A 25517-nucleotide genomic window follows, 5' to 3' on the forward strand; every position below is an offset into this window, starting at 1 on the left:
CTACCTTTGCGCTTCAGTAGAACAAGGCTGAGAACGAATGGAGACCGCTTCTGCCCCAATGCTATACCACCAATACACCAATATATGCCACAGGGGATCAGCTACTGTTTCAGCCAAGAGGAGAAAGGATGTGGAAACAGGTGTAGTTTGGGGTGGGTATGGGGGCAGTGCCCTCCCAAGTGTGTGTTATAGGTGCTAATGCTGAATTTGTACTCTCACCTCACTGCCAATATCTTCCTTATCCTGTGCCCCCTGAAGTAAGCTCACTACATTTATGGTGCATAGTTCCAGGAGTGAAAATTCCTACCACTCAGAGAAGCAGGTTGAGACTGAAGGAGGAAAGCCAAGAGGATTTTTATTCATTTATTTCCTAGTGATTGATTACTCTGGGTAATGTCTCTTCATAGGTAACATTTGCACATCCAAAACAAAATCTACTGCAAAACATGTTTGCTTTTCGCTGTCACTGAAGAAGAGTCTTAATCACAGAACTTCATTGATGACAGGAGGGGAAAAGGACCTCAGAACTTAACTCATAGGGTTAAGCACTTTTTTTTAAACACACTGATCAAGTGAATAGGTTATCTACCTGGGTACCTGGCACTTAAATTTCAACATTCCCCCCCCCCCCCCCACCCTTAGGGGCCAATTCAAGAAAGGTCACCTAAAGTTAGGCACCTAATTTTAAGCACTAATCCCCGCATTCTAAATAAAATTGTGCACGTAAATAATTTGCACACGCAAAACAAGCCAAGCAGTGCCGATAATTGGCCACTAACAATTATCAGCACTAATTAAATTTACACACACAACTTTAAGGCTAACATAGTGTACATAAATTGTAATGTGCAGATTGCAAAAGGGGGCATGGGCATTCCTAAAAATTACATGCAGTGTTATAGAATATGCCCGATCCTTGCTTAACTTAGGTATTTACACCAGATTTTAGCTGGTGTAAATGGTCATGCCTAAATTTTAGTTGCGGCAAAGGGAAGGCTGTCGGTATGGTGCAGTCAGCATTATGTGACTTGCACGAGAGGAAATCACCAAGGCTGGTCTACCATTTGTCAACTTTTTTGTCACTAACAAATTGGCCATGAGGCCCATCGGCATCAGGTGGTAACAGGGCCAAATACACCGGGGTCTCAGCTCCCTCATCTGGAGATTTAGGAGCATGAGGGCCTGTCATGTCTGTCCTCACCCATCCGGGACAGCAGGCGTTGAGGAGAATTCCCTCTCCTTTTCTTTTCTCATTCAACATTCTTGCTTGAATCCTGGACAAGACGGTCACCCCGATTTTGGACACGCCATAAGCAGTGTTGGGCCAGCCCTCTTTGCTGTGCACCCCGTCTTTAGTGTCTTTAATAAACTTCTCCATGAGCGTCACCAGCTCCTCCTCTGTGATGGTGTCGCTGCGGAACTTCTGCTGCAGGTCCTGGCTGCAGCCCGAGAGAGCTCTTACACTATCTATGCTGGAGACATTCACCACTCTCCCTGGAGAATTAGAATAAGAGATGTTAAGACCTCCATCCTATAAATGAATACAACAATATAACAGTAAAACCTATAACTTCCTTTTCTCAGCACTTTGCTTTAACGCCTCTGAAGTTTAATGTCGATGACTGAGAATCTCATAGCTGCAGGTTTACATTAAAGGGGAAATTTAATGTGGGCTACTGTTAAGGCAGCTTATTTTACCCCACGTCATGCGATTTTAGCACAGGGTCTCATTGCATAAAATGGGTCCCTGTGCTAAGGGCTACCATTAAGATAGGGGAGAAGTTATCAATATGTGATAAAACAGCCCAAGTCTTCCATCAGCAATGAAGAGCACGAGATAAGTTTAGGGCAGCAGTTCTCAACACAGTCCTTGCGACACATCCAGACAGCAAGACTTCCAACATATTCACAATTAATATGCAGAACAGAGATTTGCATATAACAAAGGCAATGGATGTAAATCTCTCTCTCATGCATATTCATTATGGATACCCTTAAAACCTGATTGGCTGGGTGTACCCTGATGACTGGGTTGAGAACCCCTGGTCTAGGATGATGAGGGGTATGTTTTGGGGGTGGGGAGGGTGCTTGTGTGCTATTTTCAGTCTAGTCGCACTGACAGAGTTTCTCAGGACCTTACAAAAGCATGCAACCATACAGTAGAAAACGAGAAAAACACATTCGGCAATTCAAGAATTTTCATGTTCTTTAACCTTTTTAATTTTTGTGGCTACAATATTCTTTTCTGGTAAATTTATTTTATCATTCTCTCCCTCCAAAACAGAAAGGAGACAGATACCATTAGGGCAAGTTAAGTCACATGAGTGGTAAGCACAGAATGCAAAGGAAAATTCAAGGAAAAGGATTCCTGGAACAAACTGAGAGGACATGAAATGAAGTTGCAAGGCGGTAAAGATTAAAACCAACATCAGGAGTTACTTTTTCACTGAAAGGGTGGTGGAAGCCCGAATGCCCTCCTGAAGGTGGTTGGCATAAAAGTGAAACAGAATTCAAAAAGGCATGTGATAAACACAGAGGATCCCTATAATAGCAAGTTGAAGGGATCAAATTAAAACAAACGATAGAGAGGGTTAACCTGCATGGAGAAGAAGGTACAACCCTAAACAAAGACACCGAAGAGGTAGGTATGATTCCAACCACCTTGCTGGGCAGACTAGATGAACCATGGAAAAATTATAAAAGGTCCTGTGCATAGCAAACAACTCAGTATTTGATAACAAAGTAGTGAAGAGTGACTTACAGAGAAAAAACACTCCAGCCTCTAGATAGAAAAATAACCATGACATATACAGCAAAACTCGTGCCCTAGAAATAACGGAACCAGAATACAAAACACACAAAATCTCATAGAACACTGAAAAACTGAAACGATCACAGAAAGGCAGGCTCTGGACTGATCCTGTGGGACTAAAGGAAAAAATTTTTTAATCAGGTAATTAACTAATTTTTCCTTCCACTACATCCCAAGGATCAGTCCAGACAAATGGGATGTACGAAAGCAAAATCTTAAGAGAGGAGGGACTGTGATATCCCTGCAGCAAGAATCGTGCCCCTGAAAGAAGCATCTGATTGAGCTGACACATCCAGACGGAAATGCTTAACAAATGAACAAAACGATGACCACATCGCTGACCTATAGACCCCTGGCAAGGAAATTGCCCTGGACTTCGCCAAAGACCTGGAAGAACGTGCCTAAACACGTATAGCAGCAGATTTACCCATCAGAATGTAAGCAGAAGAAATAGCCTCCTTAAGCCATCAGGCCACTGTTGCTTTGGAGGTCAGCAGACCCTTCCAGGGTCCAGCAAAGAGGACAAAAAGATGATCAGAACACCCAAAATTATTGGTAGCAGAAGGATAAGCGCATCCTTATGCACTTAACATCCAATAGCCTCAAGAAAGCATATTAGATCACCCTGGAAAAAGAAGGAAGAAACACAGTCCGGCTGACTTGAAATGGAGATACAATCTTTGGCAAAAAGGATAGAACTGTCCGAACTGAAACCCCGGAGTCGGTAAAACAGAAGGGGATCATGCAAGAAAGAGCTGGCAGCTCTAAAACTCTCCGTGTTGACAACATGGCAACTAAAAAAAAAACCTGCCTTTAAAAGTGAGATGTTTGATAGTTGCTGAACAAAGAGGATCGAAGGGGGCTGACTGAAGAGCCTTAAGAACTACTAAAGACTTCCCCAAGGACAATATTGTGGAGGGGGGGACGCAGGTGTGCGTCTCCTTAAAAGGAACTGCACTATATCAGAGTGAGCAGCCAATGAGACATTCTGTAGCTTGCCTCTATAGCACGCCAACGCTGCCACCTGAACCTTGAGGACATTGAGAGACAAATCTTTTTTGAATCCCTCCAGAAGGAGGGATAAAATTAGAGACAAGAAGCATGAAACGAGGAAACTCCACTCTGTGTAGTCCAGCTCTCAAAAGTGTTCCACACTATAACGTAAGAAGTGGATCGCTTCTGTGCTTGCCTCAACGTAGAACATCATCCGCATAACCCTTCTTCCTCAATTGTGCCCTCTCCATCGCCAGTCCGCAAGACCAAAGCGGGAGGAATCCTCCATTAGTACTGGACCTTGATGCAACAAGCCCGTCTGTGGTGGGAGAGTCAACCGAGGAGCTATTTGAAGATGGATGAGGGCCGCATACTAAGGACATCTGCACCAGTCCAGAACTAAGAGAATGACCTTCCCGGCATGATGAGCAATCCCATGCAATGTCCCTCCCATGAGAGGCCATGGAGGAAACATGTAAAGGAGGCTGTTTGATAGCCAAGTCTCTACCAGGGCACCCATTCCCAGAGAGTCCTTTTCCCTGAAGCAGCTGTAGAAACTGTGGACCTGCACACTGAGTCTGGATGCCATGAGGCCCAGAATCGGAAGGCCCCACTGTATGTAAATGAGGTGAAATGCAGCCTTTGACAGTTGCCATTCTCCTGGGTCCAGAGACACCTTGCTGAGGAAATCCACTTGCGAGTTCAGGGAACCCACAATGCAGGATGCTGAAATTATCGGACTGTTAACTTTTCCCACAGAAAAAGAAGACGAGCCTCTTGTGCTAGAGACAAACTTTTTGTTCCCCCATGTCTGTTTATGTAAGACACCATCGACACATTGTCCGAGAACACTCGCACCTGCCTCCTGCGAAGAGGCGCAAAGGCAAGTAGAGCTTTCTGGACTCGAAGTTCCAATTTGCTGATGGACCAGGAAGCCTTCACTCTCGACCAGCGGCCCTGAGCAGAGGAGTGGAGAAAAAGGGATCCCCATCTGAAGAAGCTGACATCAAGTTTCAAGTTTATTAAATGATTTTCTATCCCACCAATCTACAGTGTGTCTAAGTGGTGTACAGGCTAATAAAAAAAAAGGGGGGGGGGAAGAGAATACATATAGCAAACTAAGACATGACAGTACCGACACAGAAGGGAATGAGGAGAACTACAATTTTAGATAGAAAAGAAGAGAGAAGGTAAACAGAAGAGGAAAGGCTGACAAGTAGCGGTTCCAGGGCAAACCGTTCAGTGGCCAAAGGCTTCTTGAAAACGGTGTGTGTCTTCCAGTCTATTTTAAATTGAGTTAACGTTGGCAGGGTTTTCAAGTGTAGTGGTAACTGGTTCCAAAACTGTGAAGCCTGAAAAGAAAAGATTGAATGATGTACAGTAGCAGCAGAGATACTGGAAAAGGGAGGAACTACCAGAAGTTCCTGATGTGAGGAGCGGAGGGAATGAGGCAGACAATACGGGATAAGATACGTCGAGAGAAAAAGAGGGTTCTTGATATGCTTTGATCTTATAAACGAGTACAAAAATTTGTAAACGTAACCAATGGGCATCTCTCAGCAGAGGAGTGACATGGTTGCAGGGGTGTAGCCAGACTTTGGCGGGGGGGGGGGGGGGGGGGTCCAGAGCCCGAGGTGAGGGGGCACATTTTAGCCCCCCCCACCAACTTTGACAACTCCCCCCTCCTGCTGCCAACCCTCCCCCACTGTCGTTGCCTACCTTTGCTGGCAGGGGACCCCAATCCCCGCCAGCCGAGGTCCTCTTCTTCCTGTGCAAGGCTTCGTTCTGTTTGTGACGTCCTGCACGTTGTGCGTGCAGGACGTCAGACTTGCAGAACAGAACGAAGCCTTGCAGATCAGCTGATCTGCAAGGCTTCACCCTGTTTCTGTGAGTCTGACGGATGTCAAAAACAGAACAAAGCCTTTGCGGGAAGAAGAGGACCTCGGCTGGCGGGGATTGGGGTCCCCCGCCAGCAAAGGTAGCCCATGGCGACGGAGGGTCAAGAGGGTCGTCGGCAGGGGGTCCAGGGCCAAATCCATGGGGGCCCAGGCCCCCCTTTGCTCCACATTGCTACGCCTCTGCATGGTTGTATTTTGTATGCCCTGTAATGAGTTTGATTGCAGTATTTTATATCAGTTGTAGTCGTTTTAGTTTGTGTTGTGTGAGGCCCAAGTAGAGAAAATATTGCAGTGGTCAATATGAGATATTTCGAAAAGAATGAACAAGGGCGTTTAGAACCTAAGGAAGAAGAAATGGTTGGATTGTCCGGATGCACCGGAGTTGAAAAAAAGCAAGCTGCACCACTGTGGAGACTTGACGAATAAAAGTTAAAGGTGTTAAGTCTTACACCTAAGATCTTAACCTTGTCTACAATCTTTAGAGGGATTGTGTTTAACAGAATTGGGGCAGCTGGTGGACAAATAAATTGTGGGTTTTTTTTTTAAATAAAACTGAACGATACACAATTTGTCAGAGTTTGGGAACAAGCGGTTACATTGAAACCAAGCGCAGACCATATCTAATCAGCGATTGAGCGATGTTATCTATGAGGCATCAGAAGGGTCAATGGTGGTTAAGTACTTGTATGTCATCAGCATAAAAAAAAGATGTAAGGTCTAAGGACTGAAGGAGATATAGTAACAGGGCCAAAAATATTCTCATTGGAAGCGAGAACACATCAAGTGGGAGTCTGAAAGGGGAACCCTGCCTGAGTGTGCGCAGGTAGAAGCCATAAGGTCAGACTCAGTCTGGCTTGAGGTGTCCATGGCACCAACTGGTCGTAATCCTCAGAGACCGGAGACCACAGCAACAGGGAAGACTGTAGGGGCCACATATGGAATTTCACTCAAGGCAGAACATCCACAGCCATAGAACAGAGAATGCATAATCCCATGTCCGCGGGCAGGGAAAGGAGAGACACCTCAGAATTTGCTCTATGAGCTTGAGCTGATGATGCTGGGGAGAAAAATCTTCCCCACCGCAGAATCAAAGCATACACCCAGAAATTCTAGGGTCTTGAGTAGGGGCGAGATGGCTTGCTGTAATTTACCACCCAACCCAGTGCAGAAAGAAGAGACAATACTCTCTGTGCACTCTGAAGGCTCTAGCGATAAGAAGGCACTCAAATCAGCCAATCGTCCAGGTAAGGATGGACCTGGATCCCTCGCTTGTGAAGGAAGGCTACTACAACCACCATAACTTTGGAAAAAGCATGAGGTGCAGTGGCAAGGCCAAAAGGCATGGCTGTGAATCAAAAACGGTCTCCCAGGATTGCAAACCGGAGGAAACTGAGATATGAAGAAAAGCCTCCCTGAGGTCCAATGAGGTGAGAAAAACGCCTGGCTGGACCGAGGCTATCACAGGTTAAAGAGTCTCCATGCAAAAGTGTAGCAACCTGAGAAACTTGTTTACCTCTCTCAGATCCAGAACCAGGCAGAGAGAGTCTTCTTTCTCTGGGATGACAAAATGCTAAATAGTAGATGGAATATCGACCTGTGCCCGTCTCTGCTAGAGGAACAGCCCGAATGCCCCCCCCCCCAGGTGTATGAAAAATGCCTAGTAGTTAGCAATGCCCGACTCTTGGCAGAGCTGCCGCAAAAGGGACAGCAAGAAAAGATCTATGAGCTTGGAAAATTCTAGCTTGGAGTCATGTAGAATGAAGTCTAGCACCCATTGGTCTGTAGTGATGATACCTATACCTACGTACAAAGAGTGAACCTGGACCCCATCATTGTAAGAGCTGCAAAGAGGAAGAGGTGCCAGAGGTAGCGGAGAAGGACTTTTGGCCTCCATAAAAGGAAGACTGAGTAAGTTTTTTTTTTTTTTAAAGGAAGCACTAGCCTCCCCCAATCTATAACTCTGCGCTTCTCAAAAGCAAGACCTAGATGCCTGGAGAAGAGGCTTAGGCTTGTCCTCAGGTAACCACTGGACCTTGGAATCTCCCAGGTCCTTAACAAACTCCAAATCCACACCAAACAGCAGTTCCCCCCCCCCCCAAAAGGTAACTTCTCCAGATGAAACTTGGATGTCACATCAGCAGCCCATGTCTCAAACCAGAGCCAGCGCCATGCTGAAACAGCCAAGGCCATGCTCGAAGAACATAAAGGGAGTCTGACAAATAGGACAACCCCGCCTCAAGGAAGAAACTCTGGAGGAGAGAGTCCAATGGGGACAATTGCTGAATCCACAATAAAGATGCCCTGGCCACAAAAGAAGAAGTTGCTGCCTGAGAATCTAAAGCAGCCATTTGAAAGGCAAACCTCAAAGAAGCCTCAAGCTTGCAGTCACGCATATCCAGAAATGAAGTGCTGCCTTCAACAGGGATAGTGGTACATTTAGTAACTGCTCATGCCACCCGGAACTGTGATAAGCTCCTGCATAGCCTCATGAACATGTAAAGACTAGTAAATCAGGCCCGTTTCTGACACAAATGAAACGGGCGCTAGCAAGGTTTTTGTCGGAGTGTGTATGTTTGAGAGAGTGTGTGTGAGAGTGACTATGTGTGAGAGAGAGAGAGAGAATGAATCTGCGAGTGTGTGTGTGTGACAGAGAGAGAGAGTGAGACTGCTGGGTGCGAGTGTGTGTGCTCTGTCCCCTTCCCGCCCCCCCCCCCCCCTGTATCCACCCAGCGATGCTCTTCTCTCCCCTGCCCCCCTCCCGACACACAGCGAGTCTCCTCTGTCCCCTCTCTCCCCTGCCCCCACTCCAGCCACCCAGTGATTGTTCTCTCTCCCCTGCCCCCCCCTCCAGCCACCCAGCGATTCTCCTCTCTGCTCTGCCCCCTCTCTAGCCACCCAGCAATGCTCCTCTCTCCCCTGCCCCCCCTCCAGCCACTCAGCGATTCTCCTTTCTCCCCTGCCCCTAACCATGGCTTGAGACTATGGGTATCACATTATTTTATACCCTACCGAAGGTCCACAAGAGACTGCATGATCCACCTGGGAGGTCCATAGTCTCAAGCCGTGGTTCTTTGTTAGAACCGATTTCAGTGTATGTGGACACTTTTTTATGCCCTTCTGTCCAGAAGACGAGATCGTATATTAAGACACAACAGATTTCCTAAATCGTATGCAGGGGATGGACGACATACAAGAACATTGGAGACTGGTCACTATGGATGTAGTGAGACTCTACACCGTCATCCCACAAGAGGAAGTTATAGATATATTGACCAATGTCTTAGAATCATGAGAAGACAACCGAGTCCCGTCTGGCTTTATTATAGAATTAGCCGGGCTAGCCCTGAGGAACAATTTCTTCCAATTTGAAGGACGTCTGTTTAAACAGAAGACAGGAGTGGCAATGTGGGTCACCATCGCCCCTTCAGTAACCAACCTATTCATGGCCAAATTTGAAGAAACCTTCGTGTACGTTTCTGCATGGTTTACCAAGATGAAAATATGGATCAGATATATAGATGACATATTTTGCATCTGGACAGGTTCAGAAGACGAGTTGAAAGAAGTTTTAAATTATCTAAACAGTTGCCATCCTACGTTACTGTTCATGATGCAACAGGATCTTACCACAATGTTGTTTTTGGATGTACTAGTCATTAAAAGAGGAAGGAGATTAGACACGACAGTATTCCGTAAAGAAACAGACAAGAACACCTTCTTAGAATACAGCAGTTGCCATCCTCAAAGGCTTAAGGATAGCCTACCGTTCTCCCAATTCCTCCGCTACAGGCGTATTTGTTCAGACGAGATAGAATTTAAAGAAAAATCTAAAGAACTAAAGAAAAGACTGATGGACAGGGGTTATCCCAGAAATATAGTACACACAGCGTATAGAAGAGCTAAATTCAATCATCGCAACTACTTATTATCACCCAGACAAAAAGAAAAGGAGGAAGAAGATAACATCTTAACCTGTGTACTGCACCATATGAATGTGGCATCACGGATTTCTAAAATATTGAAACAAAATTGGCATATAATTCAAACTCTACCAATATTTGCAGACACTAATTTAAGAATGGTTTACAGCCGAGGATTGAATCTAAAAGAGATTTTAACCCCAGCAGCATCTAAGAAAACTTCCGAAAACGGATTCCCAGATCTATGGACATAGAAGCTGTGGGGAATGTAGCATGTGCGAGATAATGATTAACACGAAAGAATTCATTGATCCCAGCACGAGCAAACATTATTATCTTCGCCAAAAGACCTCCTGTGTGTCAGACTGGGTGGTATATGGCATAGTTTGCCCATGTAAGAAAATCTATGTAGGTCAAACATCACGGAAATTTACCATTAGACTGACGGAGCACAAGAGCAACATTCACATCAAAAAAACTACTGCTCCTTTAGCAGCACATTGTGTAGAGCTGAACCACACTTTCACCTCTTTGAAATGTGTCATTCTACATCAACTGGAATGGGAAATGCAGGGCGGGGACAGAAAGCATGTTCTCCTACAACAAGAACAGAGATGGATCTACCACCTCAATACATTACAACCAAACGGGTTGAATACAAGAATAGAATGGAACCAGTTCTTCTAAATTCACTATTCTGATATTTCAGGTTTGACAGCACGAACGATTTTTACGTCACGCCCAGCTGAGTATTTGGCATCCGGTAGATAGTGAGGAGCCTACAGCAGCGCATCTGACGTCTTTATAGTATAAATACCATCGCCATTTTGTCTGACAAGTAAGGATAGAGAACAGAACATCCGAAGTAAGAAACGTTTTGACCACGAGGAAGAGGTATCCTAATAAAACGAGTGGTGTCATTCTGATATTTTTTTTACAGACATCACGTCGAGAATCAGTCGAGTAAATCCCACGGACCCTGATGCAGGAGGCGAAACTTGGGCCGAAGTCGGGCCTTGGACGGGGTTAAGAAGACTGAATGACTGTATGACTGCATAAAGTAGAGTAGAGGTCAACTCCAAAGAGGACAGGAGGACACACAGAAGTCACCACACTGCACAAGAGCTGCTATACGTACAGGACCTTATAAGGCACTACTCATTAGTGTTCTCTGTCTCCACCTGCTGGCGAATGATCACAAACCATTTGACTGCACTTAAGAGTTAAACGAGTTCTGTGTGCACCTATATTCTGACTACATAATTTATATTCATACCCACCCATATATTTGTGCAATCATACACCTGCACATACAACCTATATCAGTTAAGCTTACATTTTAGAACAAAGACAACCTTGACAGAGAAAGCACAATGGATCATTTTACTGGGAAGTTGTTTTGGGTTGGGGATTAAACATTTTTTTTAACTTTGGGGTCCTTTTACTAAGGTACGCTGAAAAATGGGTTGAGCTAGTGTAGGCGCGTGTTTTGGGCGCACACAGATCCATTTTTTAGCGCGCCTGTAGAAAAAGGCCTTTTTAAAATTTTTTGCTGAACACGGATGTGTGGCAAAATAAAAATTGGCGCACGTCCATTTCGGGTCCGAGACCTTACCGCCACCCACTGACTTAGCGGTAAGGTCTCACGTGGTAACCATGCAGTAATTGTCTACGCGCGCAGAACGATTCCCGCCTGGTTTCTGCAGCGTGCCAAATAAAAATTAATTTCCGGTGCGTGTAGCAGACACGAGTAAAAAACGAATTACCACCCGAACCATGCGGTAGCTGGGCGGTAACTCAACTGACACACGTTGGGCATGCATAGGCGCCTATGTGGCATAATAAAAGGGTCCCTTTATTTGGGTACTACAATTGTACTTAACTTGTTTTGCATGTTAGTAATTAACACCAGCCCAAGAGCCATTGTAATGAACTTACCTTGTGGTTTCATCAATGGCAGAAGCTCTCTACAAACATCCCTGGTTGCAAAAAAGTTTGTTTTCATGGTCAACTCTGCTTGGACATGGAACGGAGAGGTGTCAGCAACTTTTAGTACAATGGAGGGGAGGGGAAGGAGAAGAGAAAAAAAAAGGAATGAGTCAAAAGCCAGCCGAGTTAACTCGCCCTATTCTCTCTGCTACCATCCTTAGTGTCTCCGATCAGGGAGCAGCAGATCTTGAATCCACCTCTAAGTACATAAGTACATAAGTAATGCCATACTGGGAAAAGACCAAGGGTCCATCGAGCCCAGCATCTTGTCCACGACAGCAGCCAATACCTTCATTCAGGAAATGTTTCTGAAAGCAGTCCCAAGATCCAAAAAGAATCCCCCTTCCCATAAAAATATCAGACTGAGTGGTGAACAAGACTGAAGTACAGCTTCTGACCACAGAACTCTTCTCCCCCGTATCTTGCACCCCTGACATAGACTGCAGAAGTTTACTATCTATATTGCCACAAAGGCTGAACAAAAATGAGTCACCCTGACAACTTTTAGTTGCATCTAGCGAACACGGACTGACTCAGTGGAGAGATCTCCGTGTATGCTGCATCTGTGAACTGAATATTAAAACTATTTCTAAATGGAGGGGCAATAGAACAGAGACGACTCAGATCTACGCAGTATGAAAATACCTTCTTCTCCCAAAAGCACTAATCCCCTAACGTATACAAATGAACTAGTGTCTAAGCTTGACTGTGTCCCACTTTCACTGTCAAAAACAACAGGTACTGAGCTACTCTATACAAAAGGAGTCGTGATCAACGAGGGCTACTGTGAGGACGTGTTATTTCACTGTTAAGCCCAGTTATTAGTAACGAGATCTCATTGCGTAAAATGGGACCTGTACTAAAACAGCACAAGTTAGAGGGAAAACAAACTGTCTTAACGGCAGCCCAAGTTGATAACTGCACCCTCAAAGTTGAAGCTCTCCCTCACTTAGGACCCTGTTCACTAAGGCACGTTAGCATTTTTAACACGCCTACAATGAGCACACACGCTAACCGTGTAGGTGCCTATAGGGATATTGTAGGCGTGTACACTGTTAACCCGCGTTAAAGACGCCAACGTGACTATAACACGGCTTAGTAAACGGGACCCTTATTTTTACAAGGATATATTTGATTAATTTAATACAAATGGATTTATAGCCTGGTATACCCCACATAGTTCAACATGGAAAACAATTCTAGAAATCAGTAAAAAAAAAATGTAATTCAAATGTACAATTTATAATTTTTATGCTTTAAGTTGAAAATAAAAGCTAAGAGTGACATCTGTTTCTATATTAAACACAGAGCAAAACAAGATCAACTTGACACATACATCTAAATATCTATAGCAAGACCATAACAAAAGTTTTTGGAAGAATTACATTTTAATGTTTCACCTAAATGTAAAGGTCTGGCCGGCTTCCTAAAGGAAAAGTCCATAGACCATTATTAAATTGACTTGGGGAAAAAAATCTACTACTTATTTCTGGGATAAGCAGCATAAAATGTATTGAACTTTTTCGGGATCTTGCCAGGTATTTGTGACCTGGATTGGCCACTGTTGGAAACAGGATGGTGGCCTTGATAGACCTTTGGTGTGTCCCAGTGTGGCAATACTTACGTACTTATATGTACATTTTGGGGTTCTTTGGAAAAAAAGCTGGGTGGGTCCATTTTTTTCTGGACACTGTGTAGTTTATGCAGCAACAGAGAAGCTTTTTTATGCTTGAGACCCTTACGCACAAAGTCAGCAGAGGTATTTTGCAATATTGATCTTTAATGACATGCCCAGGCAGACAGCGCGGCAGTAAATACATGCTTGCACAAAAATTATAAAATGCTCCCAGTGGCGTTCCTAGAGGGGCTGACACCCGGGGTGGATCGCCGATGTGCCCCGCCCCCCCGGGTGCAGCGCGATCCCCCCCCCCCCCGGAGAAAGGCCCCCCCACCCCAACGAAAGAACCCGCCCCCCCGGGTGCACACCGCTGGGGGGGGGGGGGGTGCCGCGAGCCGGTCAGCGTCGTTCGTTTCCATACTCCCTCTGCCCCGGAACAGGTTACTTTCTGTTCCGGGGCAGAGGGAGCATGGAAACGAACGACACTGACCGGCGCGTGGTACGCCCCCCAGCAGCGTACACCCGAGGCGGACAGCCCCCCCTTGGTACGCCACTGAATGCTCCTCATCAAAATAAAGACCTAAAAGTTGTCATAGCTTCTAAAAATATTTTTTCTGAACTGAATCGACATGGTTCGGAGCAGAATCCAAATATACACCTAAGATTTTTACAACAAAAGTCAAACAGGATGCAACTAACAGAGGGGTCCTTTTACTAAGGTGAGCTAACAGATTTAGCGCAAGCTAAACGAAAGGACTATAATGGGCGTCTTATTTAGCGCACACGTGACTTAGTAAAAGAACCCCAGAGCTAGTTTTGACAATGGCTTGGAATTGATATTTTGACTTAACCACAGTAGTTTGGTTTTACCCCATGTGCTATTCCAGAAGTGGGAACATAAGTACATAAGTAATGCCACACTGGGAAAAGACCAAGGGTCCATTGAGCCCAGCATCCTGTCCACAACAGCGGCCAATCCAGGCCAAGGGCACCTGGCAAGCTACCCAAACATACAAAACACTCTACACATGTTATTCCTGGAATTGTGGATTTTTCCCAAGTCCATTTAGTAGTGGTTTATGGACTTGTCCTTTAGGAAACCGTGTAACCTCTTTTTAAACTCTGCCAAGCTAACCGCCTTCACCACGTTCTCCGGCAATGAATTCCAGAGTTTAATTATGAGTTGGGTGAAGAAACATTTTCTCCGATTTGTTTTAAATTTACTACACTGTAGTTTCATCACATGCCCCCTAGTCCTAGCATGGGCGTAGACTGGGGGCGGGGGGTGAGGGGGGCATTGCCCCCCCAAATGACGACTGGAATGGTGACTTTTACCCGAAGTCGCAGCAACGAATGGGCGGGCAGCGCTGCAGTAGAAAAAGCAACAAGGAGGCAGGTTCGACTCCGTCCGTCACTTCCCTGCCCTCTCAGCGTCCCGCCCGCCCGAAAGGAAATGACATCAGAGGAAGGCGGGACGCTGAGAGGGCAGGGAAGTGACGGACGGAGTCGAACCTGCCTCATTGTTGCTTTTACTACCGTAGCGCTGCCCACCCGTTCGTCGCTGCGACTTCGGGGGTGGAATGGAAGTGAGCCAGCCTATCTCGTCCACTGTAAGTAAGGAAGACATTTGAAATCAGTTTCCACTCCCCCACGCAGCCATCGCCGTTCACTTATTTTCCTATGCTTGATTTCAGCCCATTTCTTTTTTAGCAGTTGCACATTCTGCATCGCTATATTAGATGTAAACTAAATATTAGCATGCACTTTTGTGACTCAGCCCCTAGGTATTGCTGACAATTTGCAGTACTGTTTGGATCTGAAGCTTTTCAAGGATCATCTTCTTGTCTGGGGGGTCACAAAACCTGCAGAGAGTGTACTTTCTTTGTAAACCCAGCAGGGTAAAGGAAGTGCCAGATTTATACAAGGTGCATTCCAGACTTGAAACTATGACCTTGCAGTTGAGTTCTGAATGTAAGCACATTGTAATGTCTGACTAATAGGATCCGACAACCTCTCAGGCATGCCTAGGGAGTGGGTTGGCTGTGTTGTAACGGGACAGCCTAATCAGAATGAATGGATCCTGATTACATCTCTGGGAGCTTCAGTTACTTGGACCTCTACTGAGTTTCTAATTTTTCTTAGGCATCAGGAACTGCTGAACGTATGGTATGGGAAAGGGGGTGGGGAAATACTACTGGAGAGGAAGAGGGAGTGCTGGGTAAGGCGGAAAGAAGGAAGGGAGAAAGAGCTGGCTTGATATCTCATACATATTCATTATGGCTATTCCCCAAAAAAGCCAGCTCTTTTTCCCTTCCTTCCTTCTTCCATATTAGCGTATTCATTTGAATATATATATATATATATATATATATATATATATATATATATATATATATGCAAATGAATATGCTAATATGCTCCGCCCCATCCTTTGCCCCCCCCCCCAAATGAAACAGTCAAACTACGCCCATGAGCCCTAGTATTTTTGGAAAGCGTGAACAGACGCTTCACATCCACCTGTTCCACTCCACTCAATATTTTACACACTTTTAAGGTAATCTGGGAATGCGTAAAGCAAGAGGCCACGATTGGGCCCAATTCTTTTTAAGAGGGTGAGGCTGGACACGGGAGCGATGCTTTTTACTTATTAACCCAGAAAGGGATGTGAGCCCCTCCAACATAGACTACACAGTCCCTTTAAGGTTAAGCCACCACCATGCAAACACGGGCTCTGGGGACCAGGACAAAAATAACTACACCTCACAGAGGTGCATTTTTTTTCCCAGGTTGTGAAGCCTTTTTGCCTGTTCTGTAAATGTAGGCGGCTGCCAATATGTGCTTTCCTATGCAGCTGCAGAAGAACATTCTGGGTCCCTAATCCAGAAAGGTGCCAATCAGATCTGAGTAGAGGGAGGTCTGTTCTGAGCAAGTGGCCCATTGCACAGTGATTTCCAAACCTGGTCATGAAGGCACCCTAGCTAGTCAGGTTTTCAGGATATCCACAATGAATATTCACGAGAGAGATTTGCATGCACTATCTCTCATGAATATGCACTAAGGATATCCTGAAAACTTGATTGCCTGGGGTGCATCCAGGACCATGCTTGGGAATCACTGCCACAGCATTTCAGCTTAAGCTTTTGGAGGGAAGTATAAAACTCTGAGCTCAAGGAGGACCCTTGTCGTTGTCCCCCCCCCCCCACCCCCACCCCCTAGTAGGTCAGGTAAGGAGGAGATGTAAAGCTGTATTGAGTGGGTACCAGGAGCTACTGAGAAGGAAAAACAACACAGGGATTGCCTGGTGCACACCAAGAAGAGGCTTGTTCCCAAAAAGACTGAACTTATCAAGGATTTACACTCTGATCCACAGCTGTCCCTGAGATAAAAAGAGTGCCCTAAATGAGGACGGATAGGGTAATAAGGGAGACCTGATCCTCTGAAAGAAAGAGTAAGAGTGAAGCTGCTGCTGAGAGACAGCTCTTATCAGGGAAGGGACCTGAAAGCTGGAAGCAGTGAAGCTGGCAAGTACATATACTACTACTACTACTACTTAACATTTCTAGAGCGCTACTAGGGTTACGCAGCGCTGTACAATTTAACAAAGAGAGACAGTCCCTGCTCAAAGAGCTTACAATCTAATAGATAAGAGTGAAACAAATATAGGACAATCAAGCCATTGTGACATCACTGATGAGGTTGGCTCTTAGGCATTGGTGGAATGAGGCATTATGACATCACAATCTCAGCTCTGGTTAAATCACTGCTATATGTAATACTACTACTACTACTTAACATTTCTAGAGCGCTACTAGGGTTACGCAGCGCTGTACAATTTAACAAAGAGAGACAGTCCCTGCTCAAAGAGCTTACAATCTAATAGACAAGTGAACGGTCGGTCCGATAGGGGCAGTCAAATTGGGGCAGTCTGGATTCACCTTAATAAGACAGGAAACAGAATTCCCATGATTAGATTCTATTACAATTAAGTCTCCCAGTAACTTTCTTGCTTTGAAGTTATTGTACCTATCTATTAAAAGCCTGCCATTAGGGGACCCTTATTAATCTGTCTGCATCGAGAGACATTTTGAGAACCCCAGAGTGCATTTTGGCCAGAGACCTTAAATACATTCTTTGTACACTGGCTGCAGAGGTATCCCTGGGCCCCAATATTTGACAGGACTACTATATAATATTAATGAGCTCCTCTGCATGAATTTGCATCACAATAACTCACTATTGTTTGATTTAATGAAACCGTTATGCATAGTTGAAAAATATATATATATTTTTTGTGTGTGACATTTATATCCCAAATGGTCCCAAACAACTTTGAGTTCAATGTGGCTTACAAGAAACAGTACAGGAAACAAAGAATAATGTATAAGAAAGTAATTTGTTGTAAGAATCCAATTTTACAATACAGTATCATAAACATACTGGGATAGCTATGGATTAGAATATCTATTATGAATGAGAAATTGTACATGAAGCAAAGAGAAAGTTAATGGTAAATAGAGTAATAACCAATTCAGGTAATAATTAATTGTTTCAGATATGGTTGTTCTTTGTGAGGGTTTGTTTTGTAGCATGATATAAGTTTAATTGTCAGTTATTAATTGTGCTGAATCAGATAAAAATATATATCAATATAAAAATACAGTTTTTAAAAGACTAATTGAAACTGCAACAGGGAAACTGATCTGAACTTCAAGCCCCTCTTTCCCCTCCCTTTTCCTGGGAACTTCTGATAGCAGGGCTAGTCAATTACAAATACTTAACAGAGACAAAAGGTACTGACTTCACAGAGATAAAACTTCCTTCTCCTCCACCTAACAAGGACTGATAACAAAAGCATGACTAGGTGGATACTTGAAGGCTCATCAAGACTTCTTCAGAACTGCAGACAGAGGGTCTGGAGAAGCCATTGCAGACAAAGGCTTCTGAGGAAATCATAAACAAAACATTTGCCTGTCATCAGATGTATACCTGCCCTCTCCCATCAGCTATCAGACAAGAAGACGCCAGGACATCTGCAGAAAGGAAAGACTTATAATGTGATCATGTGAACAGACTACATTAACCATAATGCCTTGCAAATTACCAGGAAGCAAGTGCTGAGGTTCATGTGGTCATATCCTCCTGCAACTTGCAATGTATAAAAGACAGAAGCTGTTCCAGACACAGAGCTCTTCTTCTTGGGATCTGCTGCTCTGGGGACCTACAGCTCTACCCTTCTCTCCTGTGACCATGTGCTCATCACTCAGCTTTGTAACAAAGACTTTTCTGTAAGTTAATAATTCATATTTAAACCTGCTACCTTACTTTAAGCACAGGTTCTCTGTAAGACTCCTACCTCTCGCTTGCAATATTATTTACATGATTAAACAAACCTTTTCTGAAGCTAAATAGATTGTCTTTTGTGTCCTGGGTACATGCCTTTAAATCTTGCAGCGCAGGATACTGCATTTCAATAGAGACAATATTTAATTCATTGCAATTGTGGATCGTGTTGCCTTAAAGGGCAACTGGTGGAGAATTATTCAATATATATCTCAAAACTTATAAATATTAGCTAGTGCTCAGGGAGCAATTCCCCCAAGATAAATTAATTCTTATTACAGTTTGAATAGGAACGATTTGAGGAAGTTTACTACAATACTGCGCCCCCACCCCCCATGAATTTTTTTGTGTGTGAAAATAAGAGGCTTAGCACTTCAGGCACAGCTCCTTGTGACCCTGGGCAAGACACTTAACCCTCCACTGCCCCAGGTACAAATAAGTACCTGTATATGTAAGCCGCATTGAGCCTGCCATGAGTGGGAAAGCGCAGGGTACAAATGTAACTTAAAAAAAAAAAAAATCAAAACACTAGAAGTTGTGCTGTTTTCACATAGAAAACCTTGTTTGTGAAAAATATTTTGTACTTTAGAACCTTGGACTTACAGTCAGGTTAATCCCAAGAATAGAAATGGGGTGGGGGGGGGCAAGTGAAGAGTTTACACCAGGGGTTCTCAACCCAATCCTCAGGGCACACCCAGCCAGTAAGGTTTTCAGGATATCCACAATGAATTTGCACGAGAGAGATTTGCACACGGAGGAAGTGGTGCATGCTAATATGGGTGGGCAACAACTTTTAATCAAAATTAATTGTGATATTAAAAAATGTTAATCACACGATTAATTGTATCTGTGGGCTAGATAGCCTGGTACTAGTAATTCTCACTGTATGGAAATTTTTTTTTAACCATGCTAAATATAATGAAAACTTGCATACACACTTTTTTCTCACAGAACATTGCTCCCCTCCCCTCCGTACAGGTACCCATCTTTATCCTCTCAAGCTGCATCCTTCCCCTGTATATACACCCAAAAGTGTCTCCCCTTCTGCTGCTAAAGCTGTTACCCCTGACACACAGACACCCATTTCTCTCCTTTCCTCTTGCTGACCAACCCCCCAACATACAGGTGAAGCATCTCTTCTCCTCCCCCCCCCCCCCTTCCCCACCAGATTTATTTTAACATTTATCTGGCTCTTCATAGGGTCTCCTGCAGCAATTCCCACACGCTACTTGCAAATGACGCCGATGCCTTCCCTCTTCTATATTATGCCAAGATGAAATAGGATAGGCAGGGCAGAGAAAGCAATGCTGGACAACGTAGGGGAATTAAAAATTTTGATCAGGATTAAAAAAAAAAAAAAGTAACACTAGTTAAAATTTAGTTGAATTAGTAATGCACTAAGTGCCCCCTTTACTAAGCTGCATAAGCATCTGCACGCGCCCAAATGGACTTACCGCCCGACTACTGCATGGCTCTTGCAGTAAGTTCATTTTTGGCACATGTCCAATACGTACATCTGAAAAAAATATATATATTTTTTTCCGGACACGCGTAGGTCATTACCACCAAACTTCTTTATCGCTAGGTCTATGGCTGGCAGTAGGGTCTCAGACCCAAAATGGATGCGTGGCAATTTTGATTTTGCCACACACCCATTTTCATGGGGGGGGGGGGGGGGGGGAATTTTTTTTTGTAGGTGCGCTGAAAAATAATTCTGTGCGCACCCAAAACCCGCGCCTACACTACTGTGGGCCACTTTTTACCACGGCTTAGTAAAAGGACCCCCAATGCCTATTCATTGCGCACATCCTGAAAACATGACTGGCTAGGTATGCCCCGAGGACTAGCCTAGAACCCCCATCCTTCACTGAATCGCATAGCAAATAATTACAGTGTAACAAGTTTCTGTTACCTTTGAAAGCAATTCCTGCATTGTTGATCAGCACATCGATCCCACCATACTTCTGCTGAAGGAAATCCCGGAGAACCCGGATGCTCTGCAGGTCATCGATATCCAGTTGGTGGAAGAGTGGTTTCAAGCCCTCTCCTTGCAGCTGTTTGACTGCCGCTTCTCCTCGTGCCTGGTCCCGGGCTGTCAGATAGACGTCCCCGGTAAACTGCTTACATAGAGCCCGCACAACTGCAAACCCGATGCCTTTATTAGCCCCCGTTACCACTGCTACTCGGCGGCTGGCCATCTTCAGGCTGAATTGAGAGCTAACAAAGCAAGCAGAGACAAAGAACATAACGGCACATATGGACCAGAAAGTCCATCTCACTGGCCCAATATACATTTCTACAGCAATGCTATAGACCTAGTTATCTATGGCTCTCTTCTCACTTCTCAGAGGATCCCAAATTCTTGAATTCTATTATTATGCACATCTCAACCACCTTATGAGGGAGACCATTCCATGTATTCACCAACCCTACCATGAAGGAATACTTCATCACACTGCTCCTGTGTACACCCTTTATTAGTCTCACAGTATAAACTCTTCAGGGCCAGATTTATTTCCTAAATGCTCACGAGCAATGGGTGGGGGCACTTGGAGAGAGAAGCTCCGTGCTCCTTCCCCTCCTCCCCACCAACACGCTCATTTTTGCTGGGTCCCAGAGCAGAAGCAAATAAATTGTAAAGATCCAGCAGGAGGCTTGCAAGGCAGGGGCGTAGCTATGGGTGGGCCCAGACCCACCCAGGCAGTCGAAAGCTCTCCAATCCTCCTCCTCCAGAGTCCTACCTGACTACTGTATTGTGCACAATTTTTTTTTTTTTTTTTAGTGCGGGCCGGGTCCCCTGATCTGGAAGTTGTTGTAGGCAGGCCATTGTAGCGGTTGCACTGCAGCTGCAAGCAGGCACCGCTACTCGGAGTCCAGTCCATTGTTCAATGTCTTACTCGCTCCCCATCCGGTTCTGTGCTGTTTTGCCTTGCTCTATCTCCCTCACCCCAGTGCGCACCACAGCGCTGCAGTTGAGCAGCATAGGGAAACCTGATGTGCTGGCTGTCGTCAGTATTGCTGTCGGTACTCCCCCCGCGGCCCCACAAACAGCACACACGACATGGAGCGGAGCACACAGCACAATGAGTGCTGAGATCTCTGCACCACTGAAGACCAGCTGCACAGGTTAAAAAATTTTTTTTTTTTAATTTTAACGTGTACAGTGAAGTTAGTGTAATGCTGGCTGGTGGTGCCAGTAGGCTTCTGAGTGGGGGGTGGGCTCATCACTGCCCAGAGCAAAAAAAAAGGTATATTTAATCATTCAATACACTTTTTTTCCCCCCTAGGTAGTGAAGAGCCGACCACCACCCAGAAACCCACCACCAATATTTTATTATACCCAGGTTAAAATTTAAAAGAGGCTGTACTGTATTTTTCATGGTGCCTTGTTGGGTTTCTGGGGGGGAGGTGGGCTCTGCAGTACCCAGAACATTAAAAAGTCTTATATTTAAATGCTGGTGTCCTTCAGGGTGGGGTTAGGACCGGGCTAACACTAGGCTACAAGGAAGGGTGGGGGTAGGGTAGGGCTGATGCCTAGCTATGGGATGGATTGGTGGAAAAGGAAGGGCAAATACCTGGCTATGGGGGTGGATGGGGGGGATAAGGTAGAAAAGGGAAGAGCTGATGCTGGGCTACAGAGATAGATGGGGGTGTAGGGAAGGAAATGAAGGGCTGATGCTGGACTACAGGGATGGATGGCGGGGCGGGTAGGGAAGGGCTGGTGTCAATGTCTCAATTTTTGGTTCTTTATTCTGTAATTCATGAAGGTTGGTCTGTGTTCTGCATGTGACTGAGTATGCTGGTATGTGGTTTGTGTGTGGATCTATGAGTCTGACTTGTCTGACTTTTCCAAAGGGATGTGTACTGCTGTTGTGTATATTCACTGCTGCCTTTGTAAAGGTATTGTTATTGGAACTGGTGTTAACGTTTGCAAACTTTGAAGTATATATGTCATTGTTGTAATTATATTGCAGAATCTTGTCATGTGCGTTGAGATGTTTGCCATTATAGTAGACTTAAGTCCGGTCAAGTTTGATATGGCATAATGTAACTATATTTTAAAATATTATTTTTTTCCCCATTAAGTATGTATGTGGTTTATGTTGATGCAGAAGGTAGACAATGGACACTCCAGCACAGGAACTGGTGCTTAAAAGTTGCTTTATTAAGTGCTAGTACAGCTGGACCCCACACGGTCCGTGTTTTGACACAATGATATTCTAAAACCCTAACATCGATCATTACACATAAAACAACAAATCTTTAATTGTTACATATATCAAATACAAAGCATATTTAAACAAAGTTTTTTTTATATATATGTACTTCACAAAAAGAACCACATGTGAACAAAAATAAAGGTAAAATAAGATATTTATATGGAGAGGACTGTACTATAAAAGGCCCATCATTAAGCATATGTGAATAATCATTGAAGTCCCAGAAAGCCATACCACAAATTTAGACATAAGAAAGACGAATCAGCCACAAATGTAGCCATAGGAAAAAAGTAACGGAGTGGCCTAGTGGTTAGGGTGGTGGACTTTGGTCCTGACGAACTGAGTTCGATTCCTGACACAGGCAGCTCCTTGTGACTCTGGGCAGGTCACTTAACCCTCCATTGCCCCATGTAAGCCGCATTGAGCCTGCCATGAGTGGGAAAGCGCAGGGTACAAATGTAACAAAAATAATATAGATACTATTGGAGATTCTACATGGAATGTTGCTACTGTTGGAGATTCTACATGGAATGTTGCTACTATTGGAGATTCTACATGGAATGTTGCTATTCCACTAGCAACATTCCATGTAGAAGGCTGCGCAGGCTTCAGTTTCTGTGAGTCTGACGTCCTGCACGTATGTGCAGGACGTCAGACTCACAGAAGCAGAAGCCTGCGCGGCCACATTGGTGATCTGCAAGGGCCGACTTCTACATGGAATGTTGTAACATTCCATGTAGAATCTCAAATAGTAGCAACAGTGGAGGAGTGGCCTAGTGGTTAGGGTGGTGGACTTTGGTCCTGACGAACTGAGTTCGATTCCTGACACAGGCAGCTCCTTGTGACTCTGGGCAGGTCACTTAACCCTCCATTGCCCCATGTAAGCCGCATTGAGCCTGCCATGAGTGGGAAAGCGCGGGGGTACAAATGTAATAAAAATAAATAAAATAAATTGTCAGTATGTATACCAATATTGCTAAGTAAACTACTACTACTATTTAACATTTCTAAAGCGCTACCAGGGTTGCGCAGCGCTGAACAATTAACAAAGAAGGACAGTCCCTCCTCAAAGGAGCTTACAATCTAAACGACAAAAAGTGCAGTGAATCAAGATTGAGGCAGTCTAGATTTCCTGAATAGAGGTACAATGATTAGGTGCCGAAAGCGACATTTTAACAAGGTGACTGACCTTTCTATAGTTATTTCTTTATGAATAGTGTTCTATATTTTTAGTATATATTTTTTTTACATTTTATTTTTAGAACGGAGCTTCTTGGACAGTTTTATCTATATCCGTTCAGTAAGGTTTGCTAGTTTGTTTCACTCTCTGCGGTGGAATCCATCTAATTAGTCTTGGAATTTTACATATTGATTCTACCGTTTTATGTATTTCTGATGCCGCTTACCCAGTATGTCAGTTTGCTTCTTCCTATCATCTTCTCTTTTTCGCAACTGATTACTTTTTTCAAGCTTTCATGCATTTTCTTTTATTCAGAACAGATGTATCCTCACATGGTCTTTCCTTATTGGTATACGTACTGACTTAAGACATAAGCATCGCCACACTGGGACGGACCAGAGGTCCATCTAGCCCAGCACCCTGTCTCCGACAGTGGCCAATCCAGGTCACAATCACCTGACAAGATCCACGGAGCAAAGCATTTTGTACTGCTTGTCCCAGGAATAGTGGATTTTTCCCTTCGTCCATTTAATAACATTCTATGGCCTTTTCCTTCAGGAAGCCGTCCAAACCTTTCTTAAACTCTGCTAAGCTAACTGCCTTAACCACATTCTCCGGCCACCGATTCCAGAGTCGAAATACGCACTGAGTAGAGAAAAATTTTCTCTTGTTTGTTTTAAACTTACTGCACTCCAGCTTCATCGCATGCCCCTTTGTCCTAGTATTTTTGGAAAGCGTAAACAGACGCTCCACATCTATCTTTTCCACTCCACTCATTATTAATGTCTGTTACTGTTTCTTTTTTCCTATGGCTAATTCATCTTCTTTCTTATGTCCACATTTGTGATATGACTTCCTTTTACCTTTATTATTATTATTCTATATTTTACATGTGGCTCTTTTTGTGAAGTACATATATATAAAAAAAACTTTTGTTTAAATATGCTTTGTATTTGATATATGTAACAATGAAAGGTTTGTTGTTTTATAAGTAATGATCAATATTGTGTTTTTATATGTTCTTAGAATATCATTGTGACCCCTGAGGCAGACGTTTTATTACGCCGAAACACGGACCATGTCGGGTCCAGCTGTACTATCATTACAGTTCAGTCCCTAGTTATAAGTCGTCTCGATTACTGCAACAGTATCTACGGGGGATGCACATCCATGTTACTAAAAAAAACTGCAAACTGCTCAGAACACGGCAGCTCGACTCATCTTCGGTAAATCGAGATTTGAAAGTTCAAGCCCGCTACGTGAGAGGTTGCACTGGCTTCCTGTGAAGGACCGTATCGCTTTCAAGATCTGCGCATTGGTGCACAAAATCATCTATGGAGATGCTCCTGCCTACATGGACGCTCTCATTAACTTGCCACCCAGGAACTCCTGCAAGTCAGCTCGCTCGTATCTCAATTTCCACTATCCAGTTTTCAGTGGCCTAAAGTATAAGACTGTGTCTGCTTCATCTTTTTCTTATCTTAGCACTCAATTCTGGAATGGGCTGCCCCAAGTGGTCAAATTCACCACTGATCACCCGACCTTTA

The 25517-nt window shown here is 44.3% G+C and overlaps 1 protein-coding gene across 5 annotated transcripts in view; it reads right to left on the reverse strand.

Moving 5' to 3' along the window:
- Positions 1–352: 352 nt before the first annotated feature.
- Positions 353–25517, reverse strand: part of LOC115469487 (carbonyl reductase [NADPH] 1-like) — a 37389-nt gene continuing 12224 nt past the window's right edge. For all 5 annotated transcript variants that reach the window (XM_030202192.1, XM_030202195.1, XM_030202191.1 and 2 more), the window contains exons 2-4: positions 20483–20787; positions 11562–11669; positions 353–1494 (exon numbers count right to left, since the gene is read on the reverse strand). In XM_030202192.1, coding sequence (XP_030058052.1) covers positions 1058–1494; positions 11562–11669; positions 20483–20768 — 831 coding nt within the window. In that variant the 5' untranslated portion in view covers positions 20769–20787 and the 3' untranslated portion in view covers positions 353–1057. The remainder of the gene's footprint in view (positions 1495–11561; positions 11670–20482; positions 20788–25517) is intronic.

The sequence above is a fragment of the Microcaecilia unicolor genome, chromosome 4 (genome assembly GCF_901765095.1).
Source record: "Microcaecilia unicolor chromosome 4, aMicUni1.1, whole genome shotgun sequence".
Taxonomy (NCBI): Eukaryota; Metazoa; Chordata; class Amphibia; order Gymnophiona; family Siphonopidae; genus Microcaecilia; species Microcaecilia unicolor.